The 18,163-nt window shown below is 32.2% G+C and overlaps 1 protein-coding gene across 1 annotated transcript; it reads right to left on the bottom strand.

Annotated features, from left to right (window-relative positions):
- Window positions 1-1,857: 1,857 nt before the first annotated feature.
- Window positions 1,858-10,861, bottom strand: LOC145322678 (uncharacterized). Its single transcript, XM_080164874.1, has 13 exons — window positions 10,787-10,861; window positions 10,316-10,408; window positions 9,791-9,864; window positions 8,332-8,378; window positions 7,483-7,560; window positions 6,843-6,888; window positions 6,485-6,530; window positions 5,848-5,944; window positions 5,465-5,514; window positions 4,950-5,013; window positions 3,175-3,278; window positions 2,567-2,615; window positions 1,858-2,013 (listed from the first exon to the last, which is right to left on the bottom strand). The coding sequence occupies exons 1-13, from the start codon at window positions 10,852-10,854 to the stop codon at window positions 1,930-1,932; spliced, it is 900 nt and encodes a 299-aa protein (XP_080021000.1). The 5' UTR covers window positions 10,855-10,861; the 3' UTR covers window positions 1,858-1,929.
- Window positions 10,862-18,163: the final 7,302 nt, after the last annotated feature.

Below are 18,163 nucleotides of genomic sequence, written 5' to 3'. Positions count from 1 at the left end.
TAATAATCCGATTGGTCTGATTTTTGGTATACTGATTCCTGGGACAACAAAGTACAATATTATAAGCGAAGCAACTCTATAATCAAGTCCCAAAAATGTAAGCATGTCCATAAACAGTATTCTGTATTAAGCAGTTTTTCAACAAATTTAATTACAATTTTGCTTCGACTCTTATACATTTATATTCTTATTATTTAGTTCTGACACTATACAAGTGTTAATGTCCGTTTGTTTTACCGTTTCAGTACTTCGCTCTTATGGATGTTGTCATCCTTGTTTATAAGGTAAAAATAACGTCTAACTTATTTTGGATTTATTCTAATAAAATATGTTAATAATTCTCTTATTTTCTATTGAATATGAAAGCTACTAATCCAAAGAAAGAAGAAAATGGCTTAATGTGAAACACAAAACTGCTTTGAACAAAATAAGTGCTATAAAAGAACTATTAAAAGTTTATGTTATGCATTTGAACATAAAAATGCAATTTTAACATTATATGCTTTATTTTTATGACAATATAAACTGCTGTAAGTGGATATAAAAAAAAAACAGGTTTATAGACAATACCTGTCTTAAACTCATATTTCGGGTATGCTGTAATAATAGATATATACATATATACGAGGATATTATGACAGGGGAAAAATTGTTCTCATTTTAGGTTGCTAATATGGAACTCATTTATTTGTCTGTTCGTTCATACAGTAGGAGGAGAGGGGATGGGGTAAAGGAGATGGATGGGGGTATCGTTATTTTTGCCAGCTACAAGTTTCACTTTATTAGAGTACATGAAAATCTAGAGTACGATCCAAGTAATAATAAATCTAATGTTGTATTGAAGTAAAATGTATATATATATATTTAAAGAACTGAACATTTAATGAAAACTTGTCTTAAATTACAACTGTTTGTTCATGGATAGAGGGGGGAATCATTATTTTTGCCAGCTACAAGTTTCATAAAATAAAATGTATATTAACATGTAAAGAACTGAACATTTGATGAAAACTTAAATTACAACGAGACAATAAAGAATTTGCCTTTATTGGCCTGTATTATAATGTTTTGCTTTCTCTTATCATTTTTTAAGAACTATTAATTGCTTGACAACATTCTAAATCAGGCTAATTGTCAAAAAGTTAAAGCCTTTTTTATTTAAAAAAAATGGGTATTAAAAATGAATATTTACATTTATTTTTTGTATTAATGAAAGTTTTTTTTATTTGCCACACCTATTATCTGTAAATAGTACATATTATAAATATATTACTGAATATTAAACTTATTATGTAATAACTATAATATATAAAAGACATATTTTTGAAAATAAAAAGTTCTTAAAAGTTTTTGTTAAATCTTTTTTGTTAATTATTTTCCCTACCTTATTTTATTATAATTTTTTATATGTAAATTAAAATCAAACCACACAGACAATATATAAATGAAAGTTTAGGTTCTCCAAATTCAATTCAATATTGAAAGTATACCTGTATAAAAACTTAACTATTTTTTCTAATTTTGTTTATTATTGTCATTGTTTATTCTTTGCTTTTTTGGTCGTAATCAGGGGTACCACTTATGGCTCCTCTATAGAATGTTGGGTACCATGTCTGTATGTCGAAGGTTCGAACCCGAGAAAGAGAGTGGGGGGTCTTTTGATTTGTCAAAAGTGTCTGTTTGAATGTAGTCAGAGTTATCTCAATTGAATAAATACTCACTTAAAAATTTAAATTTTAACTTAAAATAATCAAATATCATTAGACAATCGTATATATTTGAACATATAAGGGCAAATCTTATTAAACGGGTGTAATTTAGAATTAAACATCATTATCATCAAGAAATTAGGAAATATATTTATTTTGTCTTTTACAAATGACAACTATAAGGGTAAACAAAGCAAATTATATACATGAACCAGAGCAATTATGACATCATGGAGACTGAGGGAAGTGGAAGGTTGTCGATAGTATCTCCATCAGGTTCGATACCCGCCATTTTTCGCTCCTGCACAAATCAGGATCAATTTTTTACAAAACAAATATCAATTGCCAAAAAAAAACCTTTCCCCTAAAATTACTAATTCTTACAAGCGTGGCAATTTTATAAACAGGGTTTATCAATCAGCATACAAAAAAAATCATTTCGACCGCACATCTGCACTTTCTTACTTAAAAGTACTTTAGCTTGTAAGATTTCGTGACTTTTATGGTTTATAATGCTACTATATTGTCATACTTTACAACTTTCTGTTTTTTTAAATAAGAGGTAACTGTTCTATTTTCATCTAAACTATTGTTAACTTCCAATGCTGCGCTACTTATGCATAATTGTCTATTTTTAAATATATGTATCGTATTAAAGACAATTTTTCGAATAATTCAAGCAAAAAATATTAAATTACTTCCAGTTTTGTTACCCGGGTCTCTTGTCCCCCTGGGCTATCAAAACTAGAATTAATCTTAAGGTTTTTTTTATTTTACTCTCCGCGGAATGCTGTCTAAAACAGATGCAATAAATAACTACTACTAGATTATTTTTAGTGTAAATTTGTTCCTTCCTGGTTATATCTTGTAGCTGGTTTGTTCATCATAGTCAAGAAACTTTCTTTGCTAAAAATAACAATAAAGTGTAATAAAGTATATTATTTATCAGAAAAACTATCTTATTGCACTTTTAAGAGTATCCACACAGTCAAAACACTACAAAACGCAATATTGTTTGCAAGTGGGATATTTTTAATGTAAATTAAAATTATTGGTTGAAAAGTTTGAACACTGTCACTTTGTAGTTGTACCACCCAATTTTAACCACCAGAAATTTAATGTAAACGAGTTATTAAATTTTAAATTTGAATACTTTGGTGACTAAATGTTATCAAAATATCACTTGCTGAATATAAAATACTATATTATTACTGTATCAAACTTATCTTTTTTTTAATACAAAAAATTGTATATCATAACCTTATATAATCCTAGGACAAACGCAGGAGTGACAAACGTCGGAGTGGACTCTTAACCTAACCTAACCTATTATAAACCATCTCGTAGGTTTTTTAAATACCTAACCCCTGTCGGTGGGGAGGGGGGGGGGGCTTATTTGTATCTGGGTCTGTGTATTCCAACGTATGTCACTCTTGCGTTTGTCCTGGAACTATTATTTCCTTACCTCAAAGTTCTGTAGTTGAGATAAGAGAAGAAAATTTGAAAAATCTGGAAAGTTACTGTAGCCAAGATGAAAATTAAAAAACCATCGTCCAACAGTTGAATCACCTTAAAAATGTATTAATAACCCAAAGAAATGGACATTTAATCTTAGAAAATCTATTTAGTTTTCTAAAATGTATACTTTTATCTACAAAGAAAAGAAAATGAAATTAGGTTTAAATTATGAAACTTCAATATATGTTTCACTGATTTCTGACAACCTTATTTTCAGAATTATAGCTAAGCTCCACTACAGCTGACACACTTTGAATTTTAGAATGACTAAATTTGCCGCTAAAATGAACCAATCACATGTCTCCTTATCAATATATTTGATGTCCTTTGACGAAGGAGACACCTGATTGGTTCATTTTAGCGGCAAAATATTTTGAAATTCATAATTGTGCCATATGTCTCTACATATGTAATAAAGTAGATGTAGATCCTAAATTAGACCAAAAGAAAACAGTGTAGAAAAAAATATAGATATATCTTAAAGGTATACACATTTTGACATGAAAGTGGAGTTATTTTTCATATCATCCATGTATATTGTATTATAAGACAGCTACAATTAGTTGAATTTCAAAAGATAAAGCTAGTTTTGAAGAAATTATAACGTGCAAAATTTGACTCTATAGCAAATGTAGACGAATATTTTCATCTACTAGAACAGGGGCGTCCAAGCTTTTTTTTTGGGGGGGGGTAAAAAATTTTAGGGAGGGGGTAATTCGTGTTTGGGGGGGGTAAAATGGCGCGCGAAGCGCGCCGAAATTTTTTTTTACCCCCACCAAAATTTTTACCCCGGGGGTAAAATTTGATTGGGGGGGGTAATTACCCCCCCTAAAGTCTGTTGGGGGGGGTAAATACTCCCCCCAAATCTGTTGGGGGGGGGGGTAATTACCCCCCCAAACTAATTTACCCCGGGGGTAAAATTTTTGGGGGGGGTAATTTAATTATGTAAAAAAGCACCTACCTAATCTATTAAGTTAATAAGTACTATCCTATAACATAAAGTAGTAAGTAAGGTTTATTTGACTATAGCTTCAGGTTTCATTACTTTTAATACTGAGTTCTCCTTTTTAGGAAAGCTTCACATAGATCCCATGATGGTTCCACACTATTATAGGTCAATCCTTTGAGTGGTTTTAGGCTATTTTTCTTCTCCCTTTTTACCCTTTAGAAAACACGAGTTCTTAGATGCTAAGGGCGCCACTACTATTCAAATATATAGTAGTATCTCATTCTTTAGAACATAAAAATACAATAATTAACTCACTAACCAATGAACCAATATGATTATACTTTAAAGTAAAGCGTCTTATAGGTCCTGGTAAGTTTTATAACTAGTTTTGAGACACCCTGACATCCTCCCAAAAGAAATCGCCTATAGAAATTCTTTTTCATTATTTAATGAAATATTTAATTTAGTTAGGTATCCATTTTATGGAATCTTCAGTGCTTTACAATTACATCATAGATCCACCCCCCAAAAAAAAATTTTCAGTAAATTTTTTTTTTAAGAACATTCAATTTGGGGGGTTAAATACCCCCCCCAAAAATTTTTTTTAAAGAACATTTATTTTGGGGGGGGGGTAATTACGGCACCCCCAAAATCGTTTGGGGGTGCCAAATGGCCCATTACCCCCCCCCCCCTTGGACGCCTATGTACTAGAACCTTGTCTTTATGATGGAAAATTGTGTCTGACAGATTATCTATAGTAATAATAAATTTACCTCTCGTTTATAGATCATTGCAATAATCTGGATACATCCAACTTTGTGCATCGAGTATTTTTCTCTAAAATTATTTTAAGATATGTTGGATTTTTAAAGAATATTCACAGTTTACTTTAAATGTTCCTGGGATCGATTATTTACAAATATCTGTGAACTTTAAAGACTGCTAGCTGCCAATCGGTTGAACATACTTATACAAATACTATATGAATTTCAATTTTCGGAGCCAACTGGCTCTCGGAGCCGGCTCCTCAATTCATGTTGTTAGCACAAAGTTGTAACCGACAAAAGAAGGCCTACAAATTCTCTTTAATAGTCATTACTCAATACATTTTTCTTCAGAAATGCTTTCTCTGAAATTATCCTATCTTGATTGTTCCAGATTATTTACAGGTTTCTTATTAAAAAAAACGGCATAACATCCGGCCGTTTGGCAGCTAGCAGGTTGTCTGTCGGAGATAATCGTTTTCAGGAACATTTTACCGTGAACTGTACTAGATCCAAGGTTTTACCTCTTTTTCTCATCATCAGGGAAGAAGTTCTTTGGTTCACATCTACACATCTAAAATAAAAAAATATGAAATATTATAGCAATTAGAAGCAATTTATTGAATAGCAAACATAAAAGACGGCTATACAAAGTAAATTGTAAATTTCAAAAATTTTTCTTTTTTAGGATTGTGTTCATAAAAAAAGTTTTGGATTTACAGAAGCAAAAAAACTGAAAAGCTTTGACTGAAAAAAAAATTGCTGATATAATTTTAAAAAATATTTTACATTTAGGAAAATCCACCAACATTATTGTGTGATATCAAGAAAGCTTTTGCTGTTTAGGACTGTAATTTAAACTAGCTAAACTAAAACTTCATGATAGGGGACTGGTGTCATGATTTACCTGTCCACAGTCAATACAGCAGGATTTAGGAAGATCTCCCTTACTAAACTCTTCACCTTCTTCCTCGTAGTTCAGAAATCTTGACCAGCTACTATCCCTAAAAGGTACAATTCAGTCAATAAAAATTTTGGGGGTGGGGTAGTTTTTTGTTTGTTTGTTTATATATATTAGGTTAGGTTATATACATTGGACACTGGGTAGCCCTGCAGACTTAGTGCTCACTGTATAGGAATTAGACATTAGAAAAATAACAACCCTAACCCCTTATTTTCAATTGATTTTTAAAATAAGGAACTGTGCTCAACATGGCATTTTGAAGGAAAACACATTTTTTTGTGGGGTTTACCTTTTCTTGGAATAGCTATTTATCGCCTCGTATTATAGACAGCTTCCCGCGAATATTAAAATTAAACATTATAAGATCTCAATCAGTTTTGTTAGCCACGAGAGGCCAAATGCTTTAGCTTACAAAACTGGTATTAATTTTATTATCTTAATATTCATATTCGTGAGAAATTGTTGTTAAATATAATTTTTCGTACGGGTAATGTGTGCTAATTAGCATTCGTACGGTTAAGTAATGGTTCTATCCAGTGAATATTAATCGGTTTCAAAATCATACTGGAAATCATTTTACCTGTGCTCTGGGTTTCTGTCAAGGGTCCAAAGAGATTCTTGCCAATCTAAGTTAAAAGACTTTAATTAAAGTGAAAGGTTTCGTGATTTTTGTGTGCAAAATATATTCAAATTAAACTTAACGGTACTGGAAATGAATCATTAAAGGAGTCTTTATTACTTGTATCTAACCCTAGATTAGCATGTACCCTAATAAAGTGAAACTTGTAGCTATATAATAAAACTGATCTTCCCCCCCCCCCCCCTGGTCAATGTTCTACTTTGTATTTTAGGTATGTGCAGTGCAGTGCATTATAATTATATGAATACTCTTCTGAAGAAAACGCCTTATAATAGAGTAACTGCGCTATTAAAAATACCGTTGTATCCATCTTCGCTATCAACACCGCAACAGCCAAAATCTCTCTAGTAAAATAAGATCTTTTTAGGGCTTCAATAAAATTTTAAAGTCGTTAAAACAGCTGTTTTTAATTTTTTTTCAATGTTTCCCTGTTTTTTCTTCAATTTTTTTCAATGTTTCCCTGTTTTTTCTTCAATTTTTTTCAATGTTTCCCTGTTTTTTCTTCAATTTTTTCAATGTTTCCCTGTTTTTTCTTCAATTTTTTTTTAATGTTTCCCTGTTTTTATTTCAATTTTTTCAATGTTTCCCTGTTTTTTTCTTCAAATTTTTCAATGTTTCCCTGTTTTTTCTTCAATTTTTTTCAATGTTTCCCTGTTTTTTCTTCAATTTTTTCAATGTTTCCCTGTCTTTTAATGCCTTTAAAAGATTTTGAAAGAAAAAATCTTCGAACTGAAAAAAATAAGATAAAAAATCCTCCGATGAAAACGTCTTTATATGTAGTACTCCGTATAAAAATACTAAATTGTTCTATCTTCCTAAATTTTATGCCAGCTAATTCCGGCATTATATCACATATACCTACACAACAACGTTTGTGTGTGGGGGGGGGGGTAAGAGTTTCCTACCTAAGGGGAAAATTTTTTTAAATATCATGCAACCTGGATAAAGAAGAAATTGTTGAGAGCGTCCTTGTCCCCTTCCTGAATGGCTTTCTTCAAATGGTCCTCCATTTTAAACTAAACAAGGACAAGCATTGACCAACAAATATCAACAAAATAATTGTTGATAAATTTAAAAAAAAACAAAATAAGGATTGCGCATTTGCACGTTCTAGTTACTTTGTGATTCCATACTTTTGTGTTACAATATATTTTATTTTTAAAACCTTTTTAATCAGATTGGAAAACTGAATTAAATAAATTAACAGAATATTAAGTCTCCCAAAAATCTAGCTCTATTCTTTTTTTTAGCTACTCTAAATCTATATCCTGAAGCACTAGATTGAGGAAATTTTTAGTAATTGTAGTAGTGAGGGACCAACTGGCACACTGAGTAATGATAGATAAGCTTTGCTTCAACTAAATCCTGAGCTGGATCTTTAAATCATTTTAGTGGTGAGCCAGATCGGGGTGAGCCAACTTTCCACCAATGAGAGCACAGCATTTTATGAAATGCCGCGCTGTGATTGGCTGAAATTCGGCTCACCCTGATCTGGCTCACCACTAAAATGATTTAAAGATCCAGCTCTGGTTGCAGCTGCATAAAAACAGACCCACCCATAGCTGTCCAGGTCACAGCTGGACACAAGCCCCCGCCATGAACCACCAGTTTACCCTGCTTATTATTCCCTAATCCTACTATCTATCTGTTCTAGTATTATTCGTATAAATATGACAAGTTTGAATATCCTAAGTTAGTAATAAAATGTTGACCACCATATAAATCCAGCGCCGGTATGTTGTCCAACCGTTTCGAGGACTCAATACTACATAATCATAAACAATTACCTTTTCTAACTCAAACTGGCCATCATTCACGTAATGTGTGATATCACCTAAAAAAATCGAGTTTCTATTTTTAGTAGCGAAGCTACATTATAGGTCCACCAGTCCGTAACTCTATAGAGGAAATGTGATTTTCTCGGCTGCTATCAATGTTAGATGGCTGAATTTTTGTAAGTAGATAACTTTTAACAATGAGTATGTATTTTACTTAGTCCGTCGGTCCGTCACATGCTTTAAAATATAGATGTAAAAAATATAAAAGTACATATGAAATGTTTCGTGATTTTATTCCAATAAATTCATTCTTGATCTAAATATCCGCTCTTTAAATCAAATTGCTCTTTAAAAAGCCATGACTTTTTTGTGCTTCGCTACTAATGAATGTTGTCATCCTTGTTACTTCAAAGCTTTGTCAAAAATAATTTTTTTTATCAAAGAACTAAGAACTAATATGTCCTTAAAATAGTGCAATTTTATAGATAGACTAAGAATTGTGGTGTGCGCAGGGTTTTGTCAGGGGGTTTCAAATATTGAGGTGGTGAAAAAGGGGAATGCAGGTCTTCCCAATTTACATTTTAAGGAGGCGTTAACACTACATCCCTCTTTAGTATAATTAAACAATAAAAACAAGGATTACAAGATCATAAGAAGCGAAGCTAAAAAATGATGAATGGATATCGGAAAAAAAATATACTATAAAGCAGTGTCGGTGAGTGTCATACAATAAACATTAAACATGATAAAGTAGGTAAAACAGGAAACCTTTAAAATCACGAAAACTTTTTTTAAAAACCTAGGAATCGATCTAGCACCCCAATTAATAGACAAATATAATGAAACTTGATGGAAAAATGTAGATTATGAGCATATTCAATTAATGATAATTTCAGATATCGGAAAAAATTTACTATAGAGCAGTGTCATACAATAAACATTAAACATGATAAAATAGGTAAAACAGGAAACCTTTAAAATTGCGAAGCCTTTAAAATCACGAAAACTTAAAAATCTAGGAATCGATCTAGCACCCCAATTAATAGACAAATATTAATGAAACTTGATGGAAATATGTAGAATGATAATTTCGGCTGTCAATCCTAAATAGGAATCGATAAAATCATGAAAACCTTAAAATCTAGGAATCGATTTAGCACCCCAATTAATAGACTAATCTTGTTAAAACTTCGTGAAAATAAGTAGAATCTTAAATTAATTAATCCCTCTAATTTAAGCCCTCTATCTTGAAAAGGAAATTAGAAAATCACGAACTCTTGAAAATCTTGAAATCGATCTAGCACCCCAAATAACAGACAGATGGACAAAACATTGTATAGATTAGATGGGCATATTTCATAGAATTTCAGTTGTCTATCTTGTATAGGAGCCGAGAAAATCACGTTTCCCCATAGCGTTATTATTAAGTGAATTATAGCGTAGCTTCGCTACTAAAAATAATAAATACCTCCAATTCTAATGCAATAAAGTTGTGGGATGACCACAAGTCCAATGACTACAGCGGATACAATAATACCAATCCTATTATAATATGATTTTTAAAAATTTGATTTAATAAATTATTCTTAAGATTTTAATATTAATGCTGTGCAACAGTTTATTGAACTCATTTAATCGTTTATATCTTATAAGTGTGCTTTTTTCTGATTTGCTTTTTATTTTTATACACGTTGTTACTTCCATAGAGGCCTCTAGAGGCTTTGAGGGACGGTAGGGCGGAAGTCGACACTCCAATTTCAATTTTGAAAGTAAACAAAAACAGGTTTTTTTGGTGTGGAGGGTTGTGATATGTTTCTAGGAACTATTTTATTTTTCTTGGGGGGGTAGAGGTTCCTGCTCTCCCCCCAAAAATAGTTATCAATCTTTACTGTTAAGAAGAACCATATCATCGGTTAGTGAGATTCTTCTCTATACACACACACAGACAAACATCCTGTTATTTTATATATAGATAGATATTAAACGTTTTTACCTTGATTTTGCCATGGCAGAAATGATACCCACAAATGAAGTAACAGTCAGAATCAGCCCCAAAATCCCAATCATTAAAGGGAAAAGGCTGTATCTAAAATCAACTTTAAATTAGATAGAAAATATGTCTGCGTTTTCCCTAAAAGTGCAAATAAATTGAAAATAAAGTGAAGGGGGGCTGGATACATTACTTTATGGCAAGTTGGGATAGGTAACATTGGAAATTGGGCAGCCCGGCAAGTTTTGAGGGCATTGCAAGAGTTGTGGCATAAGGAAAAAAATGTAAAAAAAAACATATCAAATTTCAATTTATTTAAAAGTTTTGGGTGCTTGATATGTTCTTGCTGAATATTCATATCAATTCATATTATTTTAAACTTGTTTTTTAACCCTGCGATTGATGTAAAAAATGTATTGTCTGTATGCACATCTTTGACAGACAGATGTAAATGAAACCCATTTGTAAACTTACATTCCATTATGAATATAAGGAATTTTATCCATATGATAGGCTGTCACCAGTACTGCAGCTAGGAACATCTCACATAATCCTAAATAATATTCCATCATGAATATAAGGAATTTTATCCATATAATATGCTGTCACCAGTACTGCAGCTAGGAACATCTCACATAATCCTAAATAATATTCCATCATGAATATAAGGAATTTTATCCATATGATAAGCTGTCACCAGTACTGCAGCTAGGAACATCTCACATAATCCTAAATAATATTACATCATGAATATAAGGAATTTTATCCATATGATAAGCTGTCACCAGTACTGCAGCTAGGAACATCTCACATAATCCTAAATAATATTCCATCATGAATATAAGGAATTTTATCCATATAATATGCTGTCACCAGTACTGCAGCTAGGAACATCTCACATAATCCTAAATAATATTCCATCATGAATATAAGGAATTTTATCCATATAATATGCTGTCACCAGTACTGCAGCTAGGAACATCTCACATAATCCTAAATAATATTCCATCATGAATATAAGGAATTTTATCCATATGATAAGCTGTCACCAGTACTGCAGCTAGGAACATCTCACATAATCCTAAATAATATTACATCATGAATATAAGGAATTTTATCCATATGATAAGCTGTCACCAGTACTGCAGCTAGGAACATCTCACATAATCCTAAATAATATTACATCATGAATATAAGGAATTTTATCCATATGATAAGCTGTCACCAGTACTGCAGCTAGGAACATCTCACATAATCCTAAATAATATTCCATCATGAATATAAGGAATTTTATCCATATGATAGGCTGTCACCAGTACTGCAGCTAGGAACATCTCACATAATCCTAAATAATATTCCATCATGAATATAAGGAATTTTATCCATATAATATGCTGTCACCAGTACTGCAGCTAGGAACATCTCACATAATCCTAAATAATATTCCATTATGAATATAAGGAATTTTATCCATATGATATGCTGTCACCAGTACTGCAGCTAGGAACATCTCACATAATCCTAAATAATATTCCATTATGAATATAAGGAATTTTATCCATATGATATGCTGTCACCAGTACTGCAGCTAGGAACATCTCACATAATCCTAAATAATATTCCATTATGAATATAAGGAATTTTATCCATATGATAGGCTGTCACCAGTACTACAGCTAGGAACATCTCACATAATCCTAAATAATATTCCATCATGAATATAAGGAATTTTATCCATATGATATGCTGTCACCAGTACTGCAGCTAGGAACATCTCACATAATCCTAAATAATATTCCATCATGAATATAAGGAATTTTATCCATATGATAAGCTGTCACCAGTACTGCAGCTAGGAACATCTCACATAATCCTAAATAATATTCCATCATGAATATAAGGAATTTTATCCATATGATATGCTGTCACCAGTACTGCAGCTAGGAACATCTCACATAATCCTAAATAATATTCCATCATGAATATAAGGAATTTTATCCATATGATAAGCTGTCACCAGTACTGCAGCTAGGAACATCTCACATAATCCTAAATAATATTCCATTATGAATATAAGGAATTTTATCCATATGATATGCTGTCACCAGTACTGCAGCTAGGAACATCTCACATAATCCTAAATAATATTCCATCATGAATATAAGGAATTTTATCCATATGATATGCTGTCACCAGTACTGCAGCTATGAACATCTCACATAATCCTAAATAATATTCCATCATGAATATAAGGAATTTTATCCATATGATATGCTGTCACCAGTACTGCAGCTAGGAACATCTCACATAATCCTAAATAATATTCCATCATGAATATAAGGAATTTTATCCATATGATAAGCTGTCACCAGTACTACAGCTAGGAACATCTCACATAATCCTAAATAATATTCCATCATGAATATAAGGAATTTTATCCATATGATATGCTGTCACCAGTACTGCAGCTAGGAACATCTCACATAATCCTAAATAATATTCCATTATAAATATAAGGAATTTTATCTATATGATATGCTGTCACCAGTACTACAGCTAGGAACATCTCACATAATCCTAAATAATATTCCATTATGAATATAAGGAATTTTATCCATATGATATGCTGTCACTAGTACCGCTGCTAGGAACATCTCACATAATCCTAAATAATATTCCATTATGAATATAAGGAATTTTATCCATATGATAAGCTGTCACCAGTACTACAGCTAGGAACATCTCACATAATCCTAAATAATATTCCATCATGAATATAAGGAATTTTATCCATATGATATGCTGTCACCAGTACTGCAGCTAGGAACATCTCACATAATCCTAAATAATATTCCATTATGAATATAAGGAATTTAATCCATGTGATATGCTGTCACCAGTACTGCAGCTAGGAACATCTCACATAATCCTAAATAATATTACATCATGAATATAAGGAATTTTATCCATATGATAAGCTGTCACCAGTACTACAGCTAGGAACATCTCACATAATCCTAAATAATATTCCATCATGAATATAAGGAATTTTATCCATATGATATGCTGTCACCAGTACTGCAGCTAGGAACATCTCACATAAACCTTAAAATCACCGACTTGAAAAAGGACTGTCTTCAATAAATTTGTTAATAGAAAGCAAAAATCAATATGTAATGCATTGAAAATATGTCCAGCATCTAAAATAAAGATAAAATTTTTTGTCCAATAACATGGATGTTGCACCATATTTTCATGTACTCGTAGCTGCCTAAAATCAGCTTAAACCAATAGCGAAATTAATTTGGAAAAAAAAACAACAAAACCTATACGTGTTTTCAGCTCTTGTTAGGGGCGTACATCGTAAAATTGAAAACCTCTCTGTTTGTCCCCCAAATCTTATTATAGATTTATTTCGCTTTTTGGTTATACCTTATTCCTGGCCTAAAATAACAATATCTCAATTGACCCCCTTTGCCCCATCCACCCCACTCCTTCTGCATGAACGAAATGTCCAACAAATGAGGTCCATATTCGATAATTAAATTGACGAAAATTTTTCCCCTTTACAATAAATCCATGTATATCCTAAATCCATTACTATACATTTGTTACATTATATTGCCTTCGTAAGTTCTTCAATCAGGATACTGCCAGGGATAAAGGGAGGTGACAATGAACAATTAATTCATTCAATTTAAGAGTTTTCAAAGAAAGGCCATGAAATTCAGATTAATCCAGAAAATTTGCAGGAAATTTTAAAGGGTATGTTAATAAAATTTAGAAAACTATAAAATAAGAAGAAAGTTCCAAGAATAAAAGCAATCATTTAAAAATTAGATTACCAGTATATCAGACTGATGTAACCATTCTGTAATTAATTACTAGAAAAATCTCCCTGGAACTCGTTCAACCCCCCCCCCCCCCATATTCTTAGATTTAAATGCCACTATACACTAGAATTAAATTTAGGTTGTTAGATTAGGGTTCTTAGATTGTTTATTACACAAATATCACAATAAAGTTTTTATCTATGAAATGATATTTTTGGAGAAATTTTTTTTTAAACCAGCCATATCATAACAAATTCTTCCGTCTGCTATATTCAAAACCAACTAAGCAAATTAGCAGCATTTGATGCGCTAGTACCCAATCTCAGTCAGAAACTGCTAAATTCTTGCACATTCCCTTTAAGCCAGTACCCAAAGTCTGAGACTCCTAAAAATTGAATATTCGATCCATTGTCCCCTCCCTTAATCCCTTGGATACTGCTCTATATATCTGTAATGCTTAAAGATAAAGAGATCTATTTTAAAACATTTTCTTTTCCAAAAATTAATTAGTCAACGACAGTCCTTTTAAACAAATCCGCATAAAAAGGCGAAGACTAAGATTGAGTTCATTGGTATAAAAATGGATGTAAAATATAGTGGCTATTATAACAAAGGGAAAATATGTCATGAATTTAGGATGCTATATCCCCTGTCATATAAGTCATTACGTTTACCAAGTTTGAGGGGGGGGGGGGGGTGGGAGAGCTATTATAGCCCGCTAGAAGTTTTACTTTGTTAGAGAACATCAAAATCTGGTGCAAGATCCAAGTAATAATAAATCCATTGGTATGAAGCTATCTGAATTCTAACTGTAAAAAGCAATTTTAAAAATTTATTCTACATCATTAATTGTATTGTTATAGTAGTGGTTTAGGTTAGGTTAGGTTACCTGTTAGACTGGAAATAGCATGCAGGGCTATGAGAATAGTTTGTCTGTGTCGTAATTTACTCATTTTATATATATTTAAGCTTCTATTAAGTAATATTTTCTCTTAAATTCTGATTTTAAGTTGAACTATAATAAAATAAATATTAATATAAACGGATTCTTTTAATATAATATCATGAATAAAAGTTCAAATCTTAATTAAAGCAAGTTAGAATTATTGGCCAATCAATTTCAAACTTGGCATGATGATTCCTGTGAAAGTTAGGTACAAATTATAGAGAATAGCAACTCTATAGTGATTGCCAAAAACTCCGAAGGTCCTTTCAAAACAAGTTGATTTTCACCTTTTGACAAAAAAATATGTAATAATTAAACATTGATGATTTTTTGAATTTTTATTACTAGGACAATTAAGCACTATTTTATAAGCAAATTTTCTCTATAATCAAGTCTTTAAATGAAAGTATGTATGCATCACGAATTCAAGTAATTTGCTGCTTGGAATATTTTAAAAGCCTAAAGATATTGTTGAATTGAATACGTTGCTAAAAATTATCCATGTTAGTTGGACTTAAATGTTTGTTTAAGCTTCGCTTATATGGATGTTTCTATCTTGTCATTGAATTATCACTTATTATACGCATTTGTTACTATTAGCTTAAAACATTATACATAATATAATTATCAAAATCCAAGGACATCCGTTCTGATAAGGAAAGTATGTAACAAAGAATATAAATTTGGAAAATGGAACAGTACTTTCCCTCAATATGCCTTTCGAGCAATGACGCCCCCCCCCCCCTTTATTTTTAAGATAAATTGAAAATAAGGTTTTAATAATGCAGGGGGCCATAACCCTATAGGACCTATCGGACCTCAACTTGACCTAATGTAATATAAAAAAAAACTAAAATTTACCATTTCCCCTTATATCTAATTTATTTCCAATATAAGAAGGGGGGGTGGCATGGGGTTGAGTGTGTTTGACTACGAAATTTGAGGGATACGCCATTGAAACATACAGGGTGATTGTAAAGTTGGCGTATGGACAGGAATTGTTATTATTTTTCATAGCACTCGTTGCGTGTTTGTGTATGATTCAACAAAATATATATTCGAATACTATATTAAAGTTGAAAAATATGCTCGACTAGTCACTTTGAGGCAAACTGCCATTGAACTGACCCAGGGTGATTTCAAAATGGGGAATTTTTAGGGTTTTTCATTCGTTGCGTGTTTGTGTATGATTCATAACAAAATAAAAATACATATTCGCATACTTAATCAATTTTAAATTATGCTTAACTAGTCACTTTGATGGAAACCGCCATTGAACTAAACTGACACAGGGTGATCTTAAAGTGGGGGTATAAACAACATTTTTGTTGTTTTTCATTCATTGCATGTTTGTGTATGATTTATACACAAAATACATAATACATATTCGCATATTTCATTAAAGTTGAAAATATGATCTCAATTATTAGAAAAAAGGGATCCAGATGTGGATTCTTTAAAAAAATTAGATCGCTAAATCGGCTGTGGTAGCCAGATCAACAAAACTGTTTCAATAAAAAAATCCTCCTAAATCATATAAAAAATCTACAAAAATTAGACAAAATCTTATGTTAATAACCCTTCAATGTTCTTAGAAAAATTTTCTTAATATTTATATATAAATTTATATAAAATAAAATTTTGTGGTCTGGCCACCATAGTCGATTCAGATTTTTCTTTATTTTTTTAAGAACCCATCTCAGTTCTGTATCTGTGGCAGCGCTACTCTAGAACTATGAAATGTCCAACCAACTGCGCGACCAACAGACCATTCTGTTAGCAAAGTCTTTATTTTTTTTTTCTTAATTTGGCATATTCCATCTTTATATTTATAAAAATATTAGCAAACTTTTTAAATCTTTACTGTATTATAGTTTAATTTTTACAGCGTGAGAATGCAATTTAGGGTCATGTGAATGAAACGAAGTTGAGGGCTTCATCATATTTTCACAGTAGCTGTTGACAGATTACTTTAGGTTAGGTTAAGTTAGATTAGGTGAATACCAGGTAGGGTAAGGCAATTGGCCCCACAGTTTTAGAGCCCCCCTGAAGGTGCTACAATATTTTGATTCTTAGCATTCTGGGTTTTGCCTCCTTCTCTGTGATTTGTCATCACTTTGGGAAAATGATGTAGAGAGAAAGAGAGGCAGAGAGAGAGAGAAAGGGAGATAGACATGGAGAGAAAGAGAGGCAGAGAGAGAGAGAAAGGGAGATAGACATGGAGAGAAAGAGAGGCAGAGAGAGAGAGAAAGGGAGATAGACATGGAGAGAAAGAGAGGCAGAGAGAGAGAGAAAGGGAGATAGACATGGAGAGAAAGAGAGGCAGAGAGAGAGAGAAAGGGAGATAGACATGGAGAGAAAGAGAGGCAGAGAGAGAGAGAAAGGGAGATAGACATGGAGAGAAAGAGAGGCAGAGAGAGAGAGAAAGGGAGATAGACATGGAGAGAAAGAGAGGCAGAGAGAGAGAGAAAGGGAGATAGACATGGAGAGAAAGAATGATAGGCAGAGAGAGAGAGAAAGGGAGATAGACATGGAGAGAAAGAATGATAGGCAGAGAGAGAGAGAAAGGGAGATAGACATGGAGAGAAAGAGAGGCAGAGAGAGAGAGAAAGGGAGATAGACATGGAGAGAAAGAATGATAGGCAGAGAGAGAGAGAAAGGGAGATAGACATGGAGAGAAAGAGAGGCAGAGAGAGAGAGAAAGGGAGATAGACATGGAGAGAAAGAGAGGCAGAGAGAGAGAGAAAGGGAGATAGACATGGAGAGAAAGAGAGGCAGAGAGAGAGAGAAAGGGAGATAGACATGGAGAGAAAGAGAGGCAGAGAGAGAGAGAAAGGGAGATAGACATGGAGAGAAAGAATGATAGGCAGAGAGAGAGAGACAGACCAATAGAGAAAGAGAGGGTTTAACTACAAAGTTGAAATGATTGAAGATTAACTCAAATATAAATAAAGTTCAAATTATTGAATTCATCAAGAGAACCAAATAGAGAAAAGAATTACATCTGAATATAATAAAGAGGTTTATAGAGTAGGCTACTTTCAAAAAAGACATGAATAATTAGAAACAGCA

The sequence above is a fragment of the Acartia tonsa genome, chromosome 6, assembly GCF_053477335.1.
Source record: "Acartia tonsa isolate MP-2025a chromosome 6, ASM5347733v1, whole genome shotgun sequence".
Taxonomy (NCBI): Eukaryota; Metazoa; Arthropoda; class Copepoda; order Calanoida; family Acartiidae; genus Acartia; species Acartia tonsa.
This window is presented reverse-complemented; position numbering and strand designations above follow the sequence as displayed.